The 26,393-nt window shown below is 37.5% G+C and overlaps 7 protein-coding genes and 1 pseudogene across 14 annotated transcripts in view; 4 read left to right on the top strand and 4 right to left on the bottom strand.

The window, feature by feature from the left end:
* LOC18106611 (probable receptor-like protein kinase At1g11050) overlaps window positions 1–12,554 on the top strand; it is a 35,545-nt gene extending 22,991 nt beyond the window's left edge. Inside the window, exons 2-3 of one of the 2 annotated variants that reach the window (XM_052448476.1) lie at window positions 8,561–9,406; window positions 12,148–12,554. The gene's annotated coding sequence lies outside the window, so the exon portion shown is untranslated. Of the gene's footprint in view, window positions 1–8,560; window positions 9,407–11,219; window positions 11,609–12,147 lie in introns of those variants that run through there. The other variant, XM_052448477.1, reaches the window with a different exon arrangement.
* LOC127904482 (disease resistance-like protein DSC1) lies at window positions 3,752–5,393 on the top strand. Its single transcript, XM_052448342.1, has one exon. The coding sequence runs from the start codon at window positions 4,404–4,406 to the stop codon at window positions 5,391–5,393; it is 990 nt and encodes a 329-aa protein (XP_052304302.1). The 5' UTR covers window positions 3,752–4,403.
* LOC18109898 (uncharacterized) lies at window positions 5,927–26,226 on the bottom strand. Of its 6 annotated transcripts, none has more exons than XM_052448481.1 (3): window positions 22,112–22,225; window positions 7,165–7,468; window positions 5,927–6,527 (listed from the first exon to the last, which is right to left on the bottom strand). In XM_052448481.1, the coding sequence occupies exon 3, from the start codon at window positions 6,474–6,476 to the stop codon at window positions 6,063–6,065; it is 414 nt and encodes a 137-aa protein (XP_052304441.1). In that variant the 5' UTR covers window positions 6,477–6,527; window positions 7,165–7,468; window positions 22,112–22,225; the 3' UTR covers window positions 5,927–6,062. The 6 variants fall into 6 exon arrangements, with proteins under 6 accessions (XP_052304441.1, XP_052304442.1, XP_052304440.1 ...); XM_052448482.1 differs by lacking the exon at window positions 22,112–22,225 and adding an exon at window positions 21,553–22,093 and having other exon boundaries at window positions 7,165–7,292; XM_052448480.1 differs by lacking the exon at window positions 22,112–22,225 and adding an exon at window positions 7,835–7,962.
* On the top strand, window positions 9,390–11,203 carry LOC18109896 (probable receptor-like protein kinase At1g11050). The gene is made up of 2 exons (XM_052448485.1): window positions 9,390–10,024; window positions 10,063–11,203. The coding sequence occupies exons 1-2, from the start codon at window positions 9,701–9,703 to the stop codon at window positions 11,164–11,166; spliced, it is 1,428 nt and encodes a 475-aa protein (XP_052304445.1). The 5' UTR covers window positions 9,390–9,700; the 3' UTR covers window positions 11,167–11,203.
* On the bottom strand, window positions 13,323–14,482 carry LOC18109897 (GDSL esterase/lipase 1). Its single transcript, XM_052448341.1, has 3 exons — window positions 14,420–14,482; window positions 14,029–14,251; window positions 13,323–13,417 (listed from the first exon to the last, which is right to left on the bottom strand). Exons 1-3 carry the CDS (start codon window positions 14,480–14,482, stop codon window positions 13,323–13,325), a joined length of 381 nt encoding a protein of 126 aa, XP_052304301.1.
* LOC127904481 (disease resistance protein RPV1-like) lies at window positions 16,831–20,763 on the top strand (annotated as a pseudogene).
* Window positions 20,076–26,227, bottom strand: LOC18106617 (uncharacterized). Of its 2 annotated transcripts, none has more exons than XM_024588676.2 (2): window positions 26,079–26,227; window positions 20,076–20,760 (listed from the first exon to the last, which is right to left on the bottom strand). In XM_024588676.2, the coding sequence occupies exon 2, from the start codon at window positions 20,707–20,709 to the stop codon at window positions 20,296–20,298; it is 414 nt and encodes a 137-aa protein (XP_024444444.1). In that variant the 5' UTR covers window positions 20,710–20,760; window positions 26,079–26,227; the 3' UTR covers window positions 20,076–20,295. The 2 variants fall into 2 exon arrangements, with proteins under 2 accessions (XP_024444444.1, XP_006372547.2); XM_006372485.3 differs by lacking the exon at window positions 26,079–26,227 and adding an exon at window positions 22,112–22,255.
* On the bottom strand, window positions 24,261–26,227 carry LOC18106616 (uncharacterized). The gene is made up of 2 exons (XM_052448484.1): window positions 26,079–26,227; window positions 24,261–24,889 (listed from the first exon to the last, which is right to left on the bottom strand). Exon 2 carries the CDS (start codon window positions 24,823–24,825, stop codon window positions 24,412–24,414), a length of 414 nt encoding a protein of 137 aa, XP_052304444.1. The 5' UTR covers window positions 24,826–24,889; window positions 26,079–26,227; the 3' UTR covers window positions 24,261–24,411.
* Window positions 26,228–26,393: the final 166 nt, after the last annotated feature.

Here is a 26,393-nt window from a genome sequence, read left to right as displayed (position 1 = left end):
AACTCCATTTTGTTGAGGAGTGTAAGGACAAGATCTTTGAGAGAGAATCCCTTTGTTTTTGAGATATTCCTGAAATTCTTTAGACATATATTCCCCCTCGGAATCAGAACGAAGTATTTTAATATGAGTAGAAAATTGATTTTCAACAAATACAACGAAAGCCTGAAATATTGAGAATACATCAGCCTTAGATCGGAGAAAATATATCCAAGTGAAACGACTGAAATCATCAATAAACGTGACAAAATATTTATACTGAGCATGAGAGATAACAGGGCTTATGCCCCATCCATCAGTATGAATAATTTCAAAACATTTAGAAGCACGACTACCATGTGAAGGAAATGACAATGCTTTGCTTTTACCCAATTTGCAAGAACTACAATCCAAAAATTCTGTTGAAAAAGAATTTTTATTCCCCAAATATCCATGTTTCATAAGATGAGTCAATACATTAGAATTAGGATGCCCCAATTTCTTATGCCAAAAATGAGGATTATTAATGACAATAGAATAAGCACAAGAATTAATACCAGGAATAGAAAATTGTATTGGAAATAAACGTCCCACTTTAGGCCCCTTCGCGATCACCTTCCCCGACACTTGATCCTGCACACAACAACTATGACGATCAAAGTGAATTTCACAGTTATTTTCTACCATTTGACCAACAGAGAATAAACTTGTGGATAATTTTGGTGACACAAAAATATTATTGAAATAAGACCCCAAATTACCAATCGATAAAATCGGTAGATTATCACCATTTGCTACCTGTATATGCTGATTACCCATGTATTTTCGCAAATTATACAACCCATTTTCACTGCTGGTCATGTGATTCGACGCTGCCGAATCCATTAACCATTATTTATTATGTGCCGAATCCAAGGGAAAGTTAAGTTTATTTTTCTTACCAGAAATCCCGAGTGCAGAGAAGGCAGATATTATCATCTGCTGCACCATCTCGGGAGTGAGAGTGCTCGACGAAGAGCTCACCGACAATGAAGATTCTAGTGCCAACAATGAGGACACGACAGCAGCAGCCATAGAAGTAGCCCCCAATTTCGACTGCACAGTAAACCCTTGTCGATTCTGTGGTCGCAGACGACATTCCTTGATTACATGCCCCTCTTTCTTACAATAATTGCAGAATTTCTTGCTGCAATTTCTGGCAATATGCCCTAATTCTTTGCAATTAAAACACTGCACACTTACACCCCTCTGTCGTCCCCTTCCTTGAGCCATGTAAGCCACATTCATCTCTGTGACAGTGTCCTGAGTCAACTCGTGTTGAGTGGCGAGTCGTTGTTCTTCCCGTAACAATTCCCCCAAACATTCATCCAAAGTGGGTACTGGACTTCGATTGATCAAGCTAGCTCTCACGGCCTCAAATTCTAGCCGGAGCTTCATCAAGAACTGGTCCCTCTGGCTCTCGGTATGAACAAGGTATATTGCTTCTAAACTCTCCTTCGGTATTTTAGAGTAAATTATGCCAGTATATTCACTCCATAGGTTTAGAAATCCAGCATAGAATTGTTCAATTGAGAGATTACCTTGTTTGTAATTGGCAATATCCATTTCGACTTGAAATTTGTGAGCCGAATTGTTCTGGGAATAGATGCGTCTGAAGTAGTCCCAAATCTCCTTCCCTGTGCCAAACGATCGAAGATTGTTGATCATATGGGGCTCAACAGACCCGAGTATCCAAGAAACAATTTTCGCATCCTTGGTAGTCCATATACTCAGCTTCTGTGGATCGGTTGGCGCTGGTGAAGATCCATCGAGATGCCCCCATAATTCCTTCCCTTTAACAAACATACGAAACTGAAACTCCCAACTGGCATAGTTTTTGCCATTGAATCGAGTAAGAAAAGCCTCTCCAGACATCCTAGGAAACCCCAAAAAAAATCACCAAATACTGACGAATTCAGTCTGTAAACTGAAGAAAAGAACAAAGGTCTAGATCAGAATAATTGGCTCAGATACCATGTCACAAATATCAGATTTCAATGTAAAATTGTTCTCTGTTTGATTGATTTCTCAAGGAAGAATTCAGTCCTCTAAATACATGTCATAATTCCTAATTTTCTGTCTCTAATCCCTGATTTATAGTCTATAATAAATACAATAAATACAAGATATTCTGTCACAATTTGGTTGCCATATATTGTTGATATTCTTGCCATAATATACACTGACATGTGTGTGTGCGCGTGCGTTTTCCTCTTCATACTGTGAGTCCATCTTTGCTGTTATAGAGCCTGAAGCTGTTGAGTGCATTATGGTATCTGCTTGTAATTTACAATGAAGACAGGCAAATACAGACCTTTATTATAAGACCTGTATGTCTCGTCTCATTTTGTGGTACATTACTAGCTGCTAAATTTGCGTTGATTTTTTGGAAATTTTAATGAGCAACCAACTTCAACATAAAATTTCTATGAATTAGATAAACATTTTGAGAGTTATGGTGTGTTCAATTTGGTTGAAGTTTGTTAATGGCCCATTTTCTTGCCAGGGAATCGTGCACTGGTAACTTTCAAATATTAGTTTGTCATGTGGTAAGTTGAACCATTTAGATCTTTTGATTCTTGTGCTTGATAGAGAATGAAATTACCTTCATGATGATGTTGTAAACCCAGAAAGCAGAAACCATTAGCTAATGATAAAGATATCTCCAAGGTATCAAAATGTAAAGAAAGGACCTTTGACAATGCATTCGCTACTCTTTGCTTTCCTATTGCATTATACATGCAACAGAACTCACACTCAAAGTAATGTGGAGAAGAACAATAATGGCATGTAACTATCATTTTATGGTACTCTCTCTTTCTTCTGATTTGAAATTTATATTCATGAGCAAAGGCTTTAACCTGGTTCTTTTAAGGAACATGGCTTCCATGAGTGCCAAAGATTCCTCTTCATCATTTCCTTCTCATCCTTTTTTCAAATGCTCGATGGCATTATGATGTCTTCTTAAGTTTCAGAGGTGAGGACACTCGCAAGAACTTCACAGACCATTTGTATGCTGCATTGCATCAAAGAGGCATTATCATCTTCAGGGATGACCTTAACCTCAAGAGAGGAAAATCCATTGCACCAGAACTCTTGAAAGCAATCGAGGGATCAAGGATTTTAGTTAGATTTTTAAAAATTAGGGAAAATCCATTGCACCAGAACTGTTTCAAATAACAACACTCTATGGATGCACGATTTGCTTCAACAAATGGGTTGGAAGCTTGTTCGGCAAGAATCTCCAGAGGAACCAGGAAAACGCACCGGGCTATGGCTTTATAAGCATATTGATCATGTCTGGACAAAAAATACAGCATGACACCCTGTGAAAAAACTCTTTCTTGGAACTGTATAACTGTGTTTGGTTTTCTTTATATTCTTCAGTTTTCCTTTTGCTAATTTGCCTCTTTGTCAGGCAACAGAGGATGTTGAAGGCATGTCCCTTTACTTACCAAGACCAGCAGGGGCACAATTAAGTGCTCTATCATTCTCCAAGATGACAAAACTAAGATTGTTGCTCATATTTCGTAATGTTCACTTCTTCCATAGCCTTGAATATCTTTCTAATGAGTTACGGATTCTCAAATGGGATGAATATCCTTTCAAAACGTTGCCATTGAGTTTTCATCCAGAGGAACTTATCGAACTTGATTTTAGTTATATTCAAGTTGAACAACTATGGAAGGGAAAGCAGGTATGATTACCACTTATGTATGTTTCATTTGTTAAACCAAAAAAAAGGGAAAAGTTCATGGAAACTGGTTTTCAGTGTTTCCTTCTGCTTCTTAACAGAATTTTAACAAGATGAAAGGCATCAATCTCAGTCACTCCCTCGATCTTGCAAGACACCAGTTTTAGAGAGGTCCGAAATCTTGAGAAGCTGATTCTTGAAGGTTGCACAAAATTGCGTGAGACTGACCAATCAGTTGGAGTTCTCGAAAGCCTCGTTTTATTAAACCTGAAAGACTGCAAAAAGCTTGCAAGTCTTCCTAAGAGTATATATGGTTTAAAAGCCCTCAAAACTTTCAACTTATCTGGATGTTCAAAACTTGAGGATAGGCTGGACTGCTGGAGGAATTGGGTCATGCAGAAAGTTTGGAGGAGCATGATATAAGTGGAACTGCTATTAGACAACCACCATTTTCCTTCTCTCGCTTCAGAAAGCTTAAAAAGCTATCTCTTCGTGGATGCAAAGGACAGCCGCGTAAGATTCGGATGATGTTTTTATCCTCGTTTCGAGAAAAAAGGACAATTCCTTGAGTTTGTCATTGAATTCATTCTCAGGATTGTGCTCTTTAATAGCGTTGGATTTAAGTAACTGCAATCTACAGGAAGAATCAATTCCCAGTGATTTCTGCTGCTTAACTTCATTAAGTGTATTAAACATGAGTGGCAACAACTTTACTAGCCCACCTGCAAGTATCCATGAACTTTCCAATCTTAAATATCTATATTTGGATGATTGCAAGAGGCTTCAATCACTCGAGTCACTTCCTTCAAATCTGAACTTTGTAAGTGCTCAGGCTTGTACCTCATTGGAAACGTTACCAGAGACATTGAACCAGTGCAGCTTGCAAACTCCGGAGTTAAATCGTGCCGATAGCTTTTCTTTAGTTGAGAATCAAGGCCTTAGCCACGTTCAGTTTCTCATGTCGTTGAAATGCCTGGTTGATTTCGGTAACTGTCTCACGTTTGCTTACTCTTGTCACTTACTCCCAAAGGGTTTTCTTAGATTTCGAGAGCTGGTTAATGGAGCACCTAGATCTGACATTGTTGTTTATGGAAGTGAAATTCCAAAGTGGTTCGACTATCAGAGTTTGGGCTACTCAATAACTATACAGCTGCCACCAGTTTGGCGTGATAGGAATTGGGTGGGATTTGCTTTTTATGCTGTGTATGTAAACCGTGACCATTCATTTTCTAACTTCTGCAATATTCAGTTTCATTGTGCTAGTGTGATCAGGAGCCATAACGAGAAAAAAATAGAGGGCTTTTGCTCACACACCTATGTACTTGAAAATGGTTATGTAGAAAACCAGGTTGATCACACATGGCTCTTCTATTTGCCTCGTTGTGCATTATTTGATATGGATTGGCAGGATACAACCAAGAACATGCATTACATTGAAGTTAAGCTCATAGACTTGAGTGGACAGTTCCATGTGAAGAAGTGTGGCGTTCGCTTCGTTTACAAGGACGATGCACTAGAGTTCTTCCCAATATTTGACCGATTTTTCAGCTCAAATATGAATTTCAATTTTCTACGTGAAGAATTTGAGAAAATCAGCACTGGATGGTATCTTACCTATGATGGCTCTGACAATGATGAAGCAGAATCAGTGGAAAAGGCAGAGCAACGTTGTTCGAGGAGTTAGCTTTTGTTCCAACTTCATTTGGACTTGATGGAACTTTATGTAGTCTATCAAGCTCTATTGATTAGCAACGTTGAGGTTTCTAAAATCATTAAAATTGTTATTTCCTTGAAAACCTAACCTTAAACATACTCAGTTCAATTATGCATTTGATCGATTCCAAATGGAAGTACATTTTACGAAGTAAGTAGAAGATGTTGATGAATGCATTGATAACAAAATTAAAAAAAAAAACATGTATATTAGTTTTAGATATTTATTCAGTTTATAAAAACAATTATTTTTTTATAAAATAAAAGAATAAAATAAAAAAATATAATATATATTATTCTCAAAAATTTTAATTAATGTTTAATTTTAATACAACATTAATCATAAATATTTATTAATAGAAATCTCATAATTATAATAACTTTATAATTTTTTTATAAAATATTTTTATTTTAAAAATTTTATCTTTACTTTAGACAAATAAAATCATTAGTAAAATTAAATATATTTCCATGAAAAAAAGTAATATCCCTTATACCAATCAATTAGCTAACTAACATAGATAATTTTATTTTCCAACTTGAGAATGTTCCAAAGAGCGATATCACAAAGGTTTTTCCATAATATTGTACTACTTTAGGGAGGGAAGGAGAGCAGAGTGGTGGTAGAAAGAATGACACTTCAGCAGCCAGCACCTTGAGAGCATGAAGCAAATGTCTGATTGTATGACCTTTCCCAATTCTGCCCATCAAAGTGCTTAATCTCAACATGAGTGAGAGTCCCAGGGTCAACACATCTGCAAGTAATTGAAACCCCATCTGGATGTGATCGTGGAACGTAAAACGAAGTTATGCCACAGAACTTACAGAATGTGTGCTTTGCTGTATGTGTGCCAAAAGTGTAGGTTGTAAGAAATTCTTTGGAATCTCCAAGAAGCTCAAACTTTTCAGAAGGGACAATGAACTGAATGTTTCCCCTCATGGAACAATCAGAACAGTTGCAGTTCCAAGCGACAACACTACTTGGTGCTTGGACTCGCCACCTTACTCTCCTGCAATGACATCCTCCATTATGGATAACCATGTCTGATTCCATTCACGAAAGCACTGGTTGGAAATGGTGGCTTCTCCTGGATGAATCTGGTGGCTGCAATCAATAAACAAATATGCAAACAATACATAGCAGTCAGCGATGGGATAGCAAGTATTCAGAAATAGAGTCCCAGACTGAAAAATGTGTCAGCTGAAATACTCTCTCCTGAGAAATGCAGGTGTGGAATTTGTTTTCACTTGAAATTACATTACGATTCAGTAGCTAAGGGGAAGGACGCCGATTCAAATGATATGAAATTGTTTATAAGCTTACAAATAATGATGGCGGGACAAAGTTTAAGTGTTTATGTATAATATCCAACAAGCAAGCGTAATTTCTGCTACACATTGAGAATTCATTAGAAACAACTGCTTAAGCCAGATCAGGTGGAAATTGGTAAATGGAAACAAGAAGGAAACCAAGTTTTTAGAAAACTTCATTGAACACCGATTACAATAAGAGAAAAACTAAGAAAATGGGAAGATGGAAAGAGAAAATGAGGTCTAATGGGCATTGTTTTCAGCATCCTTAAATATGCAGAAGTGAGAAATGCTTGGGTCTTGGATGCGCGGAAAACCACCTAGAACTTTTCAATACCTATTATCAACACACTTCATATTGGCCGAAAGAAATCAATTAGCTTCATTAGATTTCAGTCTATTTCGTTCACAATATAACTAAATATCAATACCCTTTTCTTCTTCACCACATCAAACACTTGTCGCAACAAGTTCCTTCACCCATCTCCGACCTCAGATGAAAGACTTTCCAATCACTAATGGTGCTTTTCCAAGAGCCAGCTCCATCCCTCCCATGCACCTATTGACACGCCCTTCAACCAATCTCGCTCTAAGAAATAATCACCAATCTACTGTACTGACCTAAAACAGCAAGAAAAAAGATCCCCGTCTTCAAATACCCCATCAAACCCCAGCTCAAAATTCCACCGGAGATCCCTAGTAGCAGCTTTGAAACCGAAGCTACAAAAAGTCCCCCTGTTATGAACACATGTCAATAGATCATACATGCATCAATCAAACACTAATCCTTTTCTTCTTATTAGAAACACATGTCAATAGATCATGCATTTCTTTCCATTGCCTAAAGCAGTAACAGTCCTCCTATATCACCAACTTGGTCCTTCTAAATCTTCTTTATTGAATCGAACCCACAAACACTTTCTCAGTACTTTGTTGATCTAAACTCCAACATATATAGTTGCCAGGATAAACTAACATCTTTAGTATCTATAAATTCCAAACCACAATAGATGTAACTGAATTTAGCAGACAGAGAAACAACATATAATATAACAGAAGATTATCATTAACATCGATAAGAAGAGAAGCAAAGAGATTTACCTGAAGAAAAAAAAAGTCAATTTTGCTGGCTGTAGGACTGTTGCTCAAGCCTCGTGCTGGCAACAAATGCTGCTTTCAGCTGTCTGAGAATGTGTGTGTGTATATTTGAGGCTCTTTTTTGGGTACATTTTATAGGATTTCATGTGTGTTTCTTAGCCGAATGACCAATAATGGGCCTAAAACACTTGTAAAAATGTGGTGGAGAGTCTTACAACCCATGGCCATATATGCCTAGGCTCTTCCATAAAAGGTAATTGTCAAGTGGTAAATATAACTTCATTTAATATCTCTACAGAAACCCAGGTTTCTAGTAATAAAAAATCTTTATATATGTCAATGGTGAAGTCGAATCTTCCACTTTGTCGTAGCTGCTGATGATCATAGGTAGACTTCAAAATTTGATCAAAAGATCGATGATTGTATATCGACAAAGATTTTCTCAAAAATCCCCTTAATTAATTTTGTTAAATTTAATTAAAAATTGTTGATAAGTGATTGATGGAATCGTGAAATCATCGAACGGGAATTAGGCTTTCCAAAACTGTTTCTCTGGACTATTGACTGGTTTTGACCGTGGTTCAACAGGTGTTCACTTAAAAACCCAGTTATTTATCAAAATAGTCCACCAGTATTGAGTGGACCAAAATTACAGCCTGGTGACATGCTTAGGTAAGCACTAATGTCCTTAAATGTCTTTCTTCTGCATTACCTAATGGATCTAGAGAGGTGGGTGCATGCATGCGGCAGACCTCTTTCGCGAGTTAACCTGCATATCCAAGAATGATTGGTAAAGAAGATGAATTTAAAGTATGTTGAACCATTGAACTGTATAGTGCTCAGTATGTGGAGATTAATTCCTGAGTTTCTCAAGTTAAGAGGTAGAGAGTTTAGGGTATCATTAGTTGTGATAGAAGTTCGTCAGACTTACCAACACTGTGATGCTTTGATGTTCTGAAGCTCCCAAAATTTGTCGAGGCTTGGTAACCTATTCTTAGTAGAATTTTGAAGATGGACATGAACGTACAGTGTGTGTTTTTAATCTGCTACTGTGAATTGGAATTTAACCTCTGCCTCGTATCTAAGATAAATTGCTGAAAAAATACAAATTTACCCCAAAATTCCAAAAAGTCTAGATAAATTGCTGCTATTGGGATCAGGTTTCTTCTACTCGGTTCTTTGATTAATGAAATTTGGTTCATTCTTCCAGGAAATGAATGAATTCTCAGTCAAGCTGCAGGGACCTTAACCCTATATACATGTTATATATCAACATATGTTCCCTACTTTCCATCAATATTAAATTTATGCATATAAATCCCACCATGGCTACTCAGCATTGGTGTTTTTGTTTTCTGTTTATTCAAGTTTTCAATATATTTCTATCACTTCCCATTCCTTTGGTCGTCTGTGCTTTTACTTAACATGGATATCAATGATTAGTCCAAGCTGCCAATGTCCAACCTTGATAAATTGATAATATTGACATGTCCCTTTTGTTTTTGGATCAATGATAATATTGACACTACAGAGAAAATGACAATAGATCTTCTAAGTGGCCTGAGACTACAAGAGGTAGCCATATCAAGACTAGCCTACAAAATACTTCAAATCACCATTTTATGAAAACAACATTGCTTAGTAGACCAATGCCTGAAAAAATCTAAAGCCAAAGCAGAACACAAAAGAGGACAGGTTGAGGCTGATTTCCAAAGCCTAAGAATAGGAAGAAGTTCACCTTCATTTCCAGTCGAGCATACGAACAGAACATGAGAAAAATAAAAACGAAAGGCCACACCAACTATCACGACCCGAATCCCGGGTTCATGACCGGTAATACAGGAGCGGTGTTAGAAGGATACTCCATCTATGAGCAAAGTAAAAACAGCTTGTGCTTCTTGTCTTAGAGCTGGTTTTACAGTACAGTCGTTGTTGGTGTATGCTGATGGTAATCAAACTCATGCTCAAGATTGTTTTTACTTTGCTGTTCTTTATGCTGCTGGTATTGTTAACGAGTTTGGTCCTGAAAGTGATGGTGTTGTTTCATGTATATTTGGTTTGGAATTGAATTCAAGTGTTGGTTCAGCTAGCAATTCTCATTCTGCTCTTGTTTTTGGCTTGACTTGTGCTGGTGTTGCTATTTTCGTAATCTCTAGTTTGTTAGGATTGTATCTTTGGTATGATAAGAAATGGAGAAGGAAAAAGAATCTAGGCTTTGGTTTTGACTAGATGAACAACAAGGGTCTAGGCCTAAACTGAGGCCGAATACAGGGTCAATTTGGTTTAAAATTCAGGATCTTGAGAAGGCAACAGACAATTTCTCGCAGAAGAATTTTATTGGGAGAGGCGGGTTTGGTTTTGTTTACAAGGGGGTTTTATCTGATGGGACTGTGGTGGCTGTTAAAAGGGTTATAGAATCTGATTTTAAAGGTGATGCAGAGTTTTGCAATGAGGTTGAGATTATTAGCAACTTGAAGCACAGGAATTTGGTGCCACTCAGAGGGTGCTGTGTGATTGACGATGATGTAAATTCTGATGAGAGAGGCAATCAGAGGTATCTTGTTTGTGATTACATGTCAAATGGGAATCTTGATGACCATTTATTTCCATCATCGGTTAATCAAATTCAAAAGCAATTGTTAAGTTGGCCTCAAAGAAAGAGCATAATTTTGGATGTGGCAAGGGGATTAGCTTATTTGCACTATGGAGTCAAGCCTGGAATATATCATAGAGATATCAAGGGGACAAATATATTGTTAGATGCTGATATGAGAGCAAGAGTTGCCGATTTTGGGTTGGCAAAGCAAAGTAGGGAAGGGCAGTCTCATCTTACTACAAGAGTGGCTGGAACTCATTGGTACTTAGCACCCGAATATGCTCTTTATGGTCAACTGACTGAGAAGAGCGATGTTTATAGCTTTGGGGTGGTTGTTTTGGAGATAATGTGTGGGAGAAAAGCTCTTGATTTGTCTTCTTCAGGGTCACCTCGTGCGTTGTTGATCACAGACTGGGCCTGGTCATTGGTGAAAGCTGGAAAAGTGGAACAGGCTTTGGATGCTTCTTTGTTGAGAGGTGGTGATTCTTCAAACTCAAATCCGAAGGGGACAATGGAAAGGTTTGTGCTGGTTGGGATTTTGTGTGCTCATATAATGGTGGCTCTAAGGCCAACCATTCTGGATGCGCTGAAAATGTTAGAAGGAGATATTGAAGTTCCACAGATTCCAGATCGACCAGTGCCTCTTGGGCACCCTTCGTTCCAAGCTGATGGCAATAATTTCAGCATCTCACCAGTATTGAGTGGACCAAAATTACAGTCTGGAGACATGCTTAGGTAAGCACTAATGTCCTTAAATGTCTTTCTTCTGCATTACCTAATGGATCTGGAGAGGTGGATGCATGCATGCGGCAAACCTCCTTTGCGAGTTAACCAAGAATGATTGGTAAAGAAGATGAATTTAAATTATGTTTAGCCATTGAACTGTATAGTGCTGCATATGTGGACATTAATTCCCGAGTTTCTCAAGTTAAGAGATAGAGAGTTTAGGGTATCATTATTTGTGATTGAATTTAGTCAGACATACCAACACTGTGATGCTTTGATGTTCTGAAGCACCCAAAATTTGTTGAGGCTCGGTAACCTATTCTTATAGTAGGATTTTGAAGATGGACATGAACGTACAGTGTGTGTTTTTAATCTGCTACTGTGTATGAAATCATTGACTTAAAGCATCAGTTTGTATATAATTGATTGAAAGGCAATAGAATTGGAATTTAACAGCTGCCTCGTATCTAAGATAAATTGCTGAAAAAATACAAATTTACTCCAAAATTCTAAAAAGTCTTGATAAATTGCTGCTATTGGGATCAGTTTTCTTCTACTCGGTTCTTTGATTAATGAAATTTGCTTCATTCATCCTGGAAATGAATGGATTCTCAGTGAAGCTGCAGGGACCTTAACCCTATATGCATGTTATATATCAACATATGTTCACTACTTTCCATCAATATATGTATGCATATAAATCCCACCATGGCTACTCAGCATTGGTGTTTTTGTTTTCTGTTTATTCAAGTTTTCAATATATTTCTATCGCTTCCCATTCCTTTGGTCGTCTGTGCTTTTACTTAACATGGATATCAATGATTAGTCCAAGCTGCCAATGTCCAACCTTGATAAATTGATAATATTGACATGTCCCTTTTGTTTTTGGATCAATGATAATATTGACATGTCCCTTTTTTATTGGATCATTGATAATATTGACACTACAGAGAAAATTACAATAGATCTTCTAAGTGGCCTGAGACTACAAGAGGTAGCCATATCAAGACTAGCCTACAAAATACTTCAAATCACCATTTTATGACAACAACATTGCTTAGTAGACCAATGCCTGACAAAATCTAAAGCCAAAACAAAACTCAAAAGAGGACAGGTTGAGGCTGATTTCCAAAGCCTAAGAATATGAAGAAGTTCAGCTTCATTTCCAGTCGAGCATACCAACAGAACATGAGAAAAATACAAACGAAAGGCCACACCAACAATGTAACGAGGCTGATAAATTAAAGGCTAAAAGGTACATAACACTCTTGAACTATGGGTCAAAATGCTAGTAGTCCTTGAACTAAGACTTCTATATCACTAGTTCTTGAACATATTGTTTGATTTAACTTTTGTAAAGCTGCTTCAGAATTAAGGTTTAACAATTTGCTGCTTCATTACAAGAGAGCTTCTACAGCTACCTTTGATGTCTTTAATCAGTCTGTAGCTGACTGCAGTACTTTCTGCAGTGGAATGAGACACAGGTAGATCATACTTTATTGCTCATATTTGCTGATAAATCTAGGTGTCGTTGGCTTTGGTCCTTTGTTACTCGTAGAGAGTCTATTGCCGATGGCTTCTCTGCGTGAGGTTGTAAAGAACTTATTCATTAATTTCAAACTTGTGAAGTTGAACCAAACCTTAAAGGACTACAATTGTTTAGTTTCTTGCCGGTAGGGTGTTGGTCTTGTGAGCTCTCAAAGAGGTCATAATCGATAAGTGCAATTTTGTACGTGAAGAAATACCCGTGTTGATGGCATTCTGGTCCAGCAATTGTTTCCACACATCCAACAGAATTTTAAGCATCTCTTCTTTCAGAAAGCTTTAAGATGTCAAGTATTTCCTTATCATTCTGAGCAGGAATTTAAAGTTGAAAATTATCAAGTCTGTGCCACTCCCGGAATCTTTTCAGAAGGACCAGATTTAGATTTTAGAGGGTTCTTGAATTTTGAGGAGCTGATCAGATACATCGTAAATTAGTGCATTACTAAACCAAGATATGATCTTTCTAATTCCTGTGAGTGTTCCACTCAAGAACAGAACTCTGCTTTCACCTCTAATGTCATTTCTTCCAAGTCAAGATAGAATAAAGAGAAGCAAGTATTCTTTGGCTTCTGGGTTAACTAATACAGCATCTGGAAAAAAGTACATCTTGTTTTATCATTTATGCTATTCCTCAAACAGTGTTTTGACACTGTAAGGCCCTCCAACATCAGGATTTCCACTCCACAACAACTTTGCAAATTGATTATGAACCTCATCTGCTGGATGAATTCCATCAAAGAAGAGATATTCACTCGCATTATCGCATAATTCGAACTTGTTCAGACCACACTTGGAACCTCACTACGGACTAGCGCCACAACATGCCACTTTTATCTCAAAATCTTCACATTCAAGTTGCAACAATCAAAACCTAAAATAGGTATAGAAGGATTAGAAACAAGTCATACCCTGAACTTGACAGTTAGGATAGACTTGTTACTTGAGAAACACAAGCAGGAAATTCTGAATTGACATGTAGATAAAAACATACCATATTTGGTGGGATGATTTATTCTTTCACTATGTGAAGTATAGAAATCAAAATTTGAATACTTAAATCCATTAAACTGTCTCTCAAGCTTTTTAAGGACCTTAGAGAGTTCTCTATTGTGTAGCTTTGTCAGAACTGCAACTTCATCCATGCAGCCTGAACTTCTTGTTCTAGTTCGTTTAAGTGCTCTCAGGAAGGAAAACGGCACGATGCAGCCAAGATTGAAATTTCATCCCTCCTTATATATTTCCTGGAACAGTAAAGCGAAACCATATATAGACTATGATCGATTTGAAAAACAGAAAGAATGTTTAGGTTATTAACATATCACTTGGATACCAGATGTCAGGTTGCCGATAACCATCCTGATGTACTCGTTTCTGTTGTAGGATTGAAGCGCAGTGGGGTTTGTAATGAAAGGTACAAAGTAGTCATTGCTTCCAATGCTGAACAAGTAAAGAGCAGAGGACACCAATGTCTTAGCTACTTCATCGCTTAATTTCTGCCTTGGTAGCTTCTCCACTTCCTTAAAATAACGTAATTGTGTTTTAAGGTCTATCACCTTTTCAATGAATGGGAACAAATGAGAACAATATTAAGATGCAGACCAAGTTAATAATGCTGGATTTGCACCAATAAGCAAATTCTACGGACTATTTAGCTGTGATGAACAAGAAGCCTAAGCTAAAACACACACAAAAAGAAGGGCTTAATCAATAAGATCATGTACTTTTCCTTGATGAGTTTCCACAAGGGCACCAGTTCCTGCAGATGCAAAGTTCACTCCATTCATCATTTGATGATTACCGGGTTGTAAATATGATTGACATCATAAAACTGTAACATTTTTAAAAAAATAAAAAACCAAAAAAAATATTATTTGACAGGAAAATAACATGCAGAATAGAACCAGAACACTTCAACTGGAATTTAAACGAAATTTCTAGAACAGGACAAGATTTTGAACAAAATAAAATTTATTCTAATTTATTTTATTTTTTAAATTGAAATGAGATATATCAGTCATTCTAAATAAAACAAACATAATTGACAATCTTGGAATGCAATGAAAAGAAAGGACAGCTCCATGCAATCAACCTTTTTTAAAGCAAATTACTTTTGTGATCCTCCAAGTTCTAAATGTTAATCATTTTAACCTCTATATTAAAATTCCTTGCAAATCAATCCTTATATCATTGACTCATGGATGTTTAAGTCCCGCTCTAGCAAGAATGAAAGAAAATCCAGGAAAAGAACTCTTGGATAAAAGTCAACAAGTTTTAATGGATTAGAGGGTATGGAAAGAAAATTTTCACAGATATTGCATGTTTTTTAAGGGAAAGCACAAAGCTGAATACAACAGAAATGTGTGTCACCTGAGGTTTCTTGCCAGTTATTGGGACAAGTTCTCATTGGTAAATGTCTCGACCAACTTTAAGGAAAACAGCTGATTATCGATGCAAGATTTGTTTTAAGAACTTGCTCGACAAGAATTTCCAAGGAGCCAGGAAAATCGTAAGAGATTTCCGAGGCTATGGCTCTGTAAGGATATCTGCCTTGCCTAGACATGAAATACACTGAGAGACATCACATAAAACCATTCCTTGCATTCTTAGCTTGTTGGAATTGTATGTTTAATTGTTAGGGAACAGAAGATATTGAAGAGATAAACCCAGAATTACCAGCAACAGGACATGCACATTAAGATCATCAGTATTCCCTAATGTGTGTAGACTTTAATAGCTTTGTAATGAGTCACAGATTCTCAAATGGCATGAATATCCTTTCAAGAACTTGCCATTGTCCATTCAGAGGAACTTATTAAACTTGATACGTGCTGTAGCAAAGTTGAACGACTTTGGAGGGGATAAAGGTATGATCGTCATTTTTGTTTTTATCCCCTCTTTATTTTTTCTCTATTTAAAAGGTCTGAGAGGCACCAACCTAGTTAGACCTGCAAGTAATGTGAACTTCTAAAGACTTTCATCTTCAGTCATGTAACAATGAAAGCCAATATTTTAAATCAGTACATCTGATGAAGTTCTGAACTCATAGCATGGCTTTGAGTTTTGATGGTAAAGAAGCATTACACTTTCCTTGAATTTCTCACCATTTTCACTGATAACAAATACATGTTTGAGTTGAAAAGATATCAATTAAATTTTATTTTGAGATGTTTTTCTATCAAAAAAACATTCTAAAAATCACTTAAAATGAAATAAGCATGGGCACAAAGAAAGAATAAAAGTTGGAGGGCATTTTACATGGTAAATTTTGTCACTAAACGATATTTAGAAAAGGAAAATTAAGGCAAAGATATACATGCTTAATTTTTTTCTGGTTGCATTTATTTTTAAAGTCTTTTAAAAAAAATATAATCTATATGATTGTTTGTTTTTGCGATTATAACATTTTTTTATAAAATTTTAATTTTTTTATTATAAATTATTTATTTTTATTATACTGATATCAAAATTAAAATTTTAAAAATAAAACAAATTACTTTAATATATTTTAAAATAAAAAATACTTTAAACAACAATTTTCATTTGATTTTTCAAAAGTATATATAACATTTTCAACATGGCCAGCAGCCCAGCAGTCATTGACTTTGAAAAACAAGCAGATGTTGAATGCAACTCTTTCTCTTTCAGTTTATCTATCTATATTTAGCCATCTGTCTAAAAAAGAAACTGTAACAAAATTCACTGAGTTTGCTTAAAAGCCAAATCATTTTCAAACAATCACAAATATCAGAACTACAATTTCAGCTGGGAAAGACTCAAACTTTGGCAGATATCAGTTACTGCAAAAATTTCCAGAATTTTATAAGTTTAAGCCCTTCTGTCTATCCTTTAAATAGTACATGTCTGTATAAATCTTTGCACTAAGAGATGCACGCTTATATTTTCTGCATTAACATGACCTCCCCTTCTTCTAAGTATGACACATGATGTCATATGCCATTTTTTTTAATTGTAATATGCAGCGAACACTGATTTATTTTTTTTCCTTCATAGTTTATTACGACTCGAAACTTTCTTATTCATCCTTCCACTTTATAGGCATGAATCAAACTTTATACAAGATATTGTGCAAAGCATACTGAGTATACTGAGCCCTGTATTATCATCTACTATAATGAATAGACGTTTGGTTAAGCTGGGCTCTTATATGGATCTAGGGTCTAATGATGTTCGCATCATAGGAATTTGTGGGATGGGAGGAATAGGAAAGACAACTCTTGCACGAGCTTACTACAATCGAACGTCACCCCGATTTGAGGGTAGCACCTTTCTAGCTAATGTTAGGGAAGTTTCATCAAAAGGTGGCATGCTAACTTTACAAGAACAAGTTCTTTGCGAAATCCTTAAGGCAGAAAATGTGAAAATATGGAATGTGTATCATGGAACCGAGATGATGAATACTAGGATGCGACGTCAACGTGTTTTGATAGTTGTTGATGGATGATGCGGACCATTTGAACCAATTAGAAAAATTGGCTGGAAAGCGTGATTGGTTTGGTTTAGGGAGTAGAATCATCATAACAACTAGGGATATAAATGTGCTTGTCAGGCATCGGGTGGATAAAATATACAAGTCTGGGGGATTAAATGATGATGAAAAACTCCAGCTTTTTAGTTTGAAAGCCTTCAAAACTAACCATCCTCCAGAAGAGTATATGACACCGTCAACTTTGGTTATAGATCATGCGAATGGCCATCCATTAGCTCTTGAAATATTGGGTTCCTTTTGTTTGACAAGACTTTAAAAGAATGGAAAAGTGCATTAGATAGAATGAAAGAAAATCCTGACAAAGAAATTCTGGATACACTTCAAAAAAGTTTTGATGGACTCGAGGAAACAGAAAAGAAAATATTCCTGGATATAGCATGTTTTTTTAAGGGAAACGACAGAGATCACATAGCAAAAATGGGGGACAGCTGTGGTGTCTACCCGGATATTGGAATAAGAGTTCTCATCGATAAATCTCTCATAACTGTTTCAAATAACAACACTCTATGGATGCACGATTTGCTTCAACAAATGGGCTGGAAGCTTGTTCGGCAAGAATCTCCAGAGGAACCAGGAAAACGCAGGAGGCTATGGCCTTATAAGGATATTGATCATGTCTTGACAAAAAATACAGTATGATACCCTGTGAAAAAACTCTTTCTTCAAACTGGATAGCTGTGTTTGGTTTTCTTTAGATTCTTCAATTTTCCTTGTGCTAATTTGCCTCTTTGTCAGGGAACAGAGGATGTTGAAGGCATATCCCTATACTTACCAAGACCAGCAGGGGCACAATTAAGTGCTCTATCATTCTCGAAGATGACAAAACTAAGATTGTTGCTCATATTCGTAATGCGCGCTTCTCCCATAGTGTCACGGGGTAATTTTTTGCTCCGCGAATATACCCGTGCGGCAGCCTAGTCCCTCGCTAGACTCAGCCTTCCCTCGCCAATCCCACTCGTGTTTGCCTAGTAACTAAGTGTTTCCCTCACCCAAGTTAGAAGACAAGCGGAATACACAAGAAGAATAGGATAAACAAAGTGCACAACAAGCTTTATAGGAACTCTTTCCCAACCTTTATTGATCTCGTAAACAAAGAAAACTTTACACAAATCTGTATGTGTGCTATGCACAAAGATTGCATGCTACACCAAGCTACTCTCTCTAATCTTGTGCTCTACATGCATACATAACCAAGAGCTGCAGCCACTATTTATAGACAAGCATTTACAAGGCACAACTTTCATTCCTACATTTTAGGAAGTAGTGGGACACTATCTCACCCATGTTCACCCATGAACATAGTGGCCCCATTATCTACCAAGTAGTGGGTAGTTTTCTCCCCATGATCTCCCATGATCTTAGTGGGTTGAGAGCACTTCCAGCCATGCCCCCACGTTCTCCAGCACATGTCCCATGATCCCATGATCTTGGATGCCCATAACAGCCACTAACCCACGTTCTGCATGCCCACCTGGCAGCCCCATCTGCCAGCTCTTGCTGCGTCAGCCGTTGAGTCATTCGTATGCCTTGGACAGTCCTTCGTCCAACTTTTTGATCGTGCCAAGTCGAGCCCCTGACTTGCACAAGCTGTTGCGCGCTGCCGAATTCGCATCTGCGTGCAGGCTGCCAATGTCTTCGCTGCCGAATCCCTCGACAGCCCCTGTTCTCGTCAGCCTATGCCCCTGACGAGTTTTCCTGCCTGACTTGGACATTCCATCGTCAAGCTCATGCAATCTGCGCTGCCGATTTTCCTTTGACGAACCTACAGCCGCATAAATCTGCGCTGCCGATTTTTCCCACTGTTGGCATGGCTGCCAGCACCCTTAGGCCCTGTTTTGGACAGCCTGCCGAAGTGTGCATCCCATGCACATTTGACACTGTTACACATAGCCTCCAATATCTTTCTAATGAGTTACGGATTCTCAAATGGGATGAATATCCTTTCAAAACGTTGCCATTGAGTTTTCATCCAGAGGAACTTATCGATCTTGATTTGAGTTATAGCCAAGTCGAACAACTATGGAAGGGAGAGCAGGCATGATTACCATTTACGTATGTTTCATTTGTTAAACCAAAAAAAAGGGAAAAGTTCATGGAAACTGGTTTTCAGTGTTTCCTTCGGCTTCTTAACAGAATTTTAACAAGATGAAACTCATCAATCTCAGTTACTCCCTCGATCTTGTAAGACACCGGATTTTAGAGAGGTCCGAAATCTTGAGAAGCTGATTCTTTAAGGTTACACAAAATTGCATGAGATTGACCAATCAGTTGGAGTTCTCGAAAGCCTCGTTTTATTAAACCTGAATGACAGCAAAAAGCTTGCAAGTCTTCCTAAGAGTGCATATGGTTTAAAAGCCCTTGAAACTTTCGACTTATCTGGATGTTGAAAACTTTATAGGCTGGAGGAATTGGGTCATGCAGAAAGTTTGGAGGAGCTTGATATAAGTGGAACTGCTATTAGAAGACAGCCACCATCTTCCTTCTCTCTCGTCAGAAAGCTTAAAAAGCTATCTCTTCGTGGATGTAAAGGACAGCTGCTTAAGACACGGATGATGTTTTTATCCTCGTTTCGGGAAAAAAGGACAAATTCCTTGAGTTTGTCATTGAATTCATTCTCAGGATTATGCTCTTTTATAGCGTTGGATTTAAGTAACTGCAATCTACAGGAAGAATCAATTCCCGGTGATTTCAGCTGCTTAACTTCATTAAGTGTATTAAACGTGAGTGGCAACAACTTTACTAGCCTACCTGCAACTATCCATGAACTTTCCAATCTTGAATATCTATATTTGGATGATTGCAAGAGGCTTCAATCACTCGGGGAACTTCCTTCAAATCTGAAATTTGTAAGCGCTCAGGCTTGTACCTCATTAAGGATGAAGAAAGTCTTTATTAAAACATGAACAAAGTCAATAGCACAAGTAACCAATCAATTAGCTACACGTATAACCAATCAATTAGCTAACATTGCTAATTTTATTTTCCAACTTTGAGAATGTTCCAAAGAGCGATATCACAAAGGTTTTTCCATAATATTGTACTACTTTAGGGAGGGAAGGCGAGGAGAGTGGTGGTAGAAAGAACGACACTTCAGCAGCCAGCACCTTGAGAGGATGAAGCAAATGCCTGATTGTATGACCTTTCCCAATTCTGCCCATCAAAGTTCTTAATCTCAACATGAGTGAGAGTCCCAGGGTCAACACATCTTAAAGTAATTGAAAACCCATCTGGATTTGCTCGTGGAACGTAAAATGAAGTTATGCCACAGAACTTACAGAATGTGTGCTTCGCTGTATGCGTGCCAAAAGTGTAGGTTGTAAGAAATTCTTTGGAATCTCCTAGAAGCTCAAACTTTTCAGAAGGGACAATGAACTGAATGCTAGCCCTCATGGAACAAATAGAACAGTTGCAGTTCAAAGCTACAACACTACTTGGTGCTTGGACTCGCCACCTTACTCTCCTGCAATGACATCCTCCATAATGCATTACCATATCTGATTCCATTCACGAAAGCACTGGTTGGAAATGGTGGCTTCTCCTGGATGAATCTGGTGGCTGCAATCAATTAACAAATATGCAAACAATGCATAGCAGTTAGCGATGGGATAGCAAGTATTCAGAAATAGAGTCCCCAGACTGAAAAATGTGTCAGCTGAAATACTCTCTCCTGAGAAATGCAGGTATGAGCCATATTGTGAGAACATGGAATTTGCTTTCACTTGAAATTACATTATGATTGAGTAGCTAAGGGGAAGGAGGCTGATTCAAATTATATGAAATTGTTTATAAGCTTACAAATAATGATGGCGGGACAAAGTATGAGTGTTTATGTATAATATCCAACAAGCAAGCATAATTTCTGCTAAACATTGAGAATTCATTAGAAACTACTGCTTAAGCCAGATCAGGTGGAAATTGGTTAATGGAAACAAGAAGGAAACCAAGTTTTTAGAAAACTTCATTGAACACCGATTACAATAAGAGAAAAACTAAGAAAATGGGAAGATGGAAAGAGAAATGAGGTCTAATGGCCATTGTTTTCAGCATCCTTAAATATGCAGAAGTGAGAAATGCTTGGGTCTTAGATACGCCGAAATCCACCTAGAACTTTTCACTACTTATTATCAACACACTTCATATTGGCTGAAAGAAATCCTTTGAATGTCAAATCCCATGATGTCATCCACCCTTCGCCCTCAATATAACTAAATATGAATTCCCTTTTCTTCTTCACCACATCAAACACTTGTCGCAACAAGTTGCTTCACCCATCACCGACCTCAGATGAAAGACTTTCCAATAACTACCGGTGCTTTTCCAAGAGCCAGCTCCATCCCTCCCATGCACCTATTGACACGCCCTTCAACCAATCTCGCTCTAAGAAATATTCACCAATCTACTGTACTGACCTAAAACAGCTAGAAAAAAGATCCCCGTCTTCAAATACCCCATCAAACCCCAGCTCAAAATCCCACTGGAGCTCCCTAGTAGCAGCTTTGAAAACGAAGCTACAACAAGTCCCCCTGTTATGAACTAATACCTGATCTCCAACCCTCCATCTGATCATGCATGCATCAATCAAACACTAATAATTTTCTTCTTATTAGAAACACACTTCAATAGATCATGCATTTCTTTCCATTGCCTAAAGCAGTAACAGTCCTCCTACATCACCAACTTGGTCCTTCTAAATCTTCTTTATTGAATCGAACCCACAAACACTTTCATCATTACTTTGTTGATCTAAACCCCAACATATATAGTTGCCAGGATAAACTAACATCTTTAGTATCTACAAATTCCAAACCACAATAGATGTAACTGAATTTAGCAGACAGAGAAACAACATATGATATAACACAAGATTATCATTAACATCGATAAGAAGAGAAGCAAAGGAATTTACCTGAAGAAAAAAAAAGTCAATTTTGCTGGCTGTAGGACTGTTGCTCAAGCCTCGTGCTGGCAACAAATGCTGCTTTCAGCTGTCTGAGAATGTGTGTGTGTGTATATTGGAGGCTCTTTTTTGGGTACATTCTATAGGATTTCATGTGTGTTTCTTAGCCGAATGACCAGTAATGGGCCTCAAACACTTGTAAAAATGTGGTGGAGAGTCTTACAACCCATGGCCATATATGCCTAGGCTCTTCCATAAAAGGTAATTGTCAAGTTGATCCAATACTCGATATGTGAACTGAGTTTCACAAGTTATCGTCTTTTTTATTAATTTAAAACACAATCCATGTCAAGTTTTGAATTATAAATTTTCTAAATTAACCCGTCAATTGAGTTTAACAAATATGGGTTGAAGCATTAACTCATGAAATGATTCCCTAAATATTTATGGCAATTATATCGGTAGTTGAGAGATTTATTGCCTTGAACTTCTCTGGTACAGAAAATTGGCTCGATCAATGACATTACCAGATAGGAGCTGTAAGTACTAGCTGCTTGATTATTCATCTAGGATGGGCAGATCGAACCTTAAATTTTATATTATCATAGCCTAGTGATGACAAGACATGCTCATTCATGAGTTTAGAATTAATGTTTTGTATATATATATATATGGAGTGGTAAATATAACTTCATTTAATATATCTACAGAAACTCAGGTTTCTAGTAATAAAAAATCTTTATGTATGTCAATGGTGAAGTCGAATCTTCCACTTTGTCGTAGCTGCTGATGATCATAGGTAGACTTCAAAATTTGATCAAAAGATCGATGATTGTATATCGACAAAGATTTTCTCAAAAATCCCCTTAATTAATTTTGTTAAATTTAATTAAAAATTGTTGATAAGTAATTGATGGAATCGTGAAATCATCGAACGGGAATTAGGCTTTCCAAAACTGTTTCTCTGGACTATTAACTGGTTTTGACCTTGGTTCAACAGGTGTTCACTTAAAAACCCAGTTATTTATCAAAATAGAAGATTATTTGATGTCTAAATTAGTAAATATGAGAAGAGTAAAATATATGTAAAGAAAATGTGTGAAGATAGCTTTTGTATGGAGCCGCTGTATGGAGTCTAGGACTTAAAACCGAGAACTTGTATGGCCAAAACATAGCTTCATTTTCTTACCTAATGACTATGTATTTACAAACCCAATCCTTATGATAAAGATGTTAGTGAAAATATTTCCCAAAAAAATTTGTTCTGTCATTCACATCATTTCATTTGTGAAGATGATAGTGGTCTTGGCTGGATAGGCAAGTGCCATTGGACATTGAAAAGTGGTGTTTGATTGAAAAATGATGCATACTCTGCATATAAAAAATTTGTGCGCGCCTGCATACATGCAGAGTCATGAGAACTGAAAAAACAAGAGGCATAGAGACATGTTATGGGGTGGGATTAGACAGATCGAGGCGAGGGTGTCAAGCAGGAAGTATTTTTTTTAAGATTCCAGATGCCAATGTGATTAAAGATCTTGTCATATTAAGGTTAATTAAGATGCTCCACTCAAAACAGATTAATCGAAAGGAAGTGTCGAGTAACCATAAAACAAAAGGAAAAATCAAAGAATTAACGAGGTGATGAATATTCTCAATATTTTTTTTGTTAAGTATTACTTGTCATCTTATGGTATGATAGTTCAGTCCTTCCCATGAATCCCATGACCAAAGACTTTGATCAAATTAACGAGTTGAAGGTTCTTTGACATGCAGAGATATGCAGAGATATAGCGGGCACAAAAGTCAGCACATGATTTGTTGTTGTGCCAAGTTTAGCATATGCTGTATTGGTTTCTCTAGCCATGGCTACTGACACAAACGACACTGGCAAATGCTATCAAGCTCGTGCTGGGATGAAAATTGATGTGTTGTGAAAGGTGAACCAAACCTACAGGACTACTTTGTGTTTCTTGAGGTCATTTAAACATGCAAATCGTTAGTTTCCAACCTCTGTTTTTTGCTGTCCATTTGATCCTCATGTTCAAGGGAAATGATGATCAGTGTGGGAATCATGAAATGCGTAAAGTCTCTCTCTTAATTAGCAGTTAGGGTAACTTGTTTTTTTGTTCAAATAACACAAGGAAACGGTGCAAAGTTTTGGCCGAGGGCAACACTTAGGCATTGCTAATTTTATTTTCCAACTTTGAGGATTTCCAAAAAGCGACATCACAAAGGTTTTTCCCAAATGTTGTACTTCTCCTCTAGGGAGGGAAACAGAGGAGAGTGGTGGAAGAATGAGTGACAATTCAGTCTGTACCTTGGGAGCATGAAGCAATGCCTGTCTGATTGTATGAGCTTTCCCAATTCCTCCCATCATAGTGCTTAATCTCAACATGAGTGAGAGTCCCTGGGTCCACACATCTGAAAGTAACCGCAACCCCATCTGGATTTGATCGTGGAATGTAAAACGAAGTTATGCCACAAAACTTACAGAATGTGTGCTTTGCTGTATGCGTGCCAAAAGTGTAGGTTGTAAGAAATTCTTTGGAATCTCCAAGAAGCTCAAACTTTTCAGAAGGGACAATGAAGTGAGTGTTTCCCCTCATGGAACAATCAGAACAGTTGCAGTTCCAAGCGACAACACTACTTGGTGCTTGGACTCGCCACCTTACTCTCCTGCAATGACATCCTCCATTATGGATAACCATGTCTGATTCCATTCACGAAAGCACTAGTTTTTCAGTGTAACAGGAAATGGTAGCTTCTCCTGGATGAATCTGGTGGCTGCAATCAACTAACAAATATGCAAACATTACATAGCAGTAAGCGATCGGATAGCAAGTATTCAGAAATAGAGTCCACAGACTGAAAACTGTCTCGGCTGAAATACTCTCTCCTGAGAAATGCAGGTGTGAGCCATATTGTGAGAACATGAAATTTGCTTTCACTTGAAATTACATTACAATTCAGTAGCTAAGGGGAAGGAGGCTGATTCAAATTATATGAAATTGTTTATAAGCTTACAGATAATGATGGCGGCCCAAAGTTTGAGTGTTTATGTATAATATCCACCAAGCAAGCATAATTTCTGCTAAACATTGAGAATTCATCAGAAACAACTGCTTAAGCCAGATCAGGTGGAAATTGGTTGATGGAAACAAGAAAGAAACCAGTCCAGACGACAGGCCTAAACAAAAGTTCAAGTTTTTAGAAAATTTCATTGAACACCTATTTGAAACCATATGAATGTCAAATCCCATCATGCCATCCGCCCTTCACCCTCAATATAACTAAATATCAATACCTTTTTCTTCTTCACCACATCAAACACTTGTCGCAACAAGTTCCTTCACCCATCACCTACCTCAGATGAGAGACTTTCCAATCACTACTAGTGCTTTTCCAAGAGCCAGCTCCATCCTCCCTTGCACCTATTGACACACCCTTCGACCTACCTCGGTCTAAGAAATATTCACCAATCTACTGTACTGACCTAAAAAAGCTAGAAAAAAGATCCCCCGTCTTCAAATACCCCATCAAACTCCAGCTCAAAATCCCACTGGAGCTCCCGAAACCGAAGCTACAACAATTCCCCCTGTTATGAACTAATACCTAATCTCCAACACTCAAGGTGGTCATGCATGCATCAATCAAACACAATCTTATTCTTCTGATTACAAATATATTTCAATAGATCATGCATTTCTTTCCATTGACTAAAAGTAGTACCAGTTTTCCTATATCATCAATTTGGTCCTTCTAAGTCTTCTAGTTTGAATCCAACCCACGGATACTTTCTCAGTACTTTGTTAATCTAAACTCCAACACGGTTGCCAGGATAAACTAACATCTTTAGTATCTATAAATTCCAAACCACAATACATGTAACTGAATTTAGCAGACGGAGAAACAGCATATGATATAACACAAGATTATCAATAACATGGCAAAGAAGAGAAAGCAAGGGAATTACCTGAAAAAAGGTCAACTTTGCTGGCTATAGGACTGTTGCTCAAGCCCCCAGGTACTGGCAACAAACGCTTCTTCTAGCTGTCTGAGAATGTGTGTGTGTGTGTGTGTGTGTGTGTGTGTGTTGTGGGCTCTTTTTGGATCAAATTCTTAGGATTCATTTGTGTTTCTTAGCCGAAGGACCAACAATGGGCCTAAAAAACTTGTAAAAATGTGGTGAAGAGTTTTACAACCCATAGCCTGTACCTAGGCTCTTCCATAAAATGTCAAGGTATCAACAGCAAATTATTAAATCTGGCCCATCCTATCAGATGTATCC

This window comes from Populus trichocarpa, chromosome 17, assembly GCF_000002775.5.
Source record: "Populus trichocarpa isolate Nisqually-1 chromosome 17, P.trichocarpa_v4.1, whole genome shotgun sequence".
NCBI lineage: Eukaryota > Viridiplantae > Streptophyta > Magnoliopsida > Malpighiales > Salicaceae > Populus > Populus trichocarpa.
The sequence above is the reverse complement of the archived record's forward strand: the minus strand, read 5'-3'. Positions and strand labels throughout refer to the sequence as shown.

Bases quoted from the DNA above. Each gene is read 5' to 3' on its own strand.
- LOC127904482 (XM_052448342.1), top strand. From the start codon at position 4,404: ATGAGTGGCAACAACTTTACTAGCCCACCTGCAAGTATCCATGAACTT.
- LOC18109898 (XM_052448483.1), bottom strand. From the start codon at position 6,476: ATGGAATCAGACATGGTTATCCATAATGGAGGATGTCATTGCAGGAGA.
- LOC18109896 (XM_052448485.1), top strand. From the start codon at position 9,701: ATGAGCAAAGTAAAAACAGCTTGTGCTTCTTGTCTTAGAGCTGGTTTT. The intron at 10,025-10,062 runs AGAAGGAAAAAG...TTTTGACTAGAT, and splicing joins TTTGGTATGATAAGAAATGG to GAACAACAAGGGTCTAGGCC.
- LOC18109897 (XM_052448341.1), bottom strand. From the start codon at position 14,482: ATGAATGGAGTGAACTTTGCATCTGCAGGAACTGGTGCCCTTGTGGAA. The intron at 14,252-14,419 runs GTACATGATCTT...TTCATTGAAAAG, and splicing joins TGGAAACTCATCAAGGAAAA to GTGATAGACCTTAAAACACA. The intron at 13,418-14,028 runs GTATCCAAGTGA...GAATTCATCCAG, and splicing joins TATCGGCAACCTGACATCTG to CAGATGAGGTTCATAATCAA.
- LOC18106617 (XM_024588676.2), bottom strand. From the start codon at position 20,709: ATGGAATCAGATATGGTAATGCATTATGGAGGATGTCATTGCAGGAGA.
- LOC18106616 (XM_052448484.1), bottom strand. From the start codon at position 24,825: ATGGAATCAGACATGGTTATCCATAATGGAGGATGTCATTGCAGGAGA.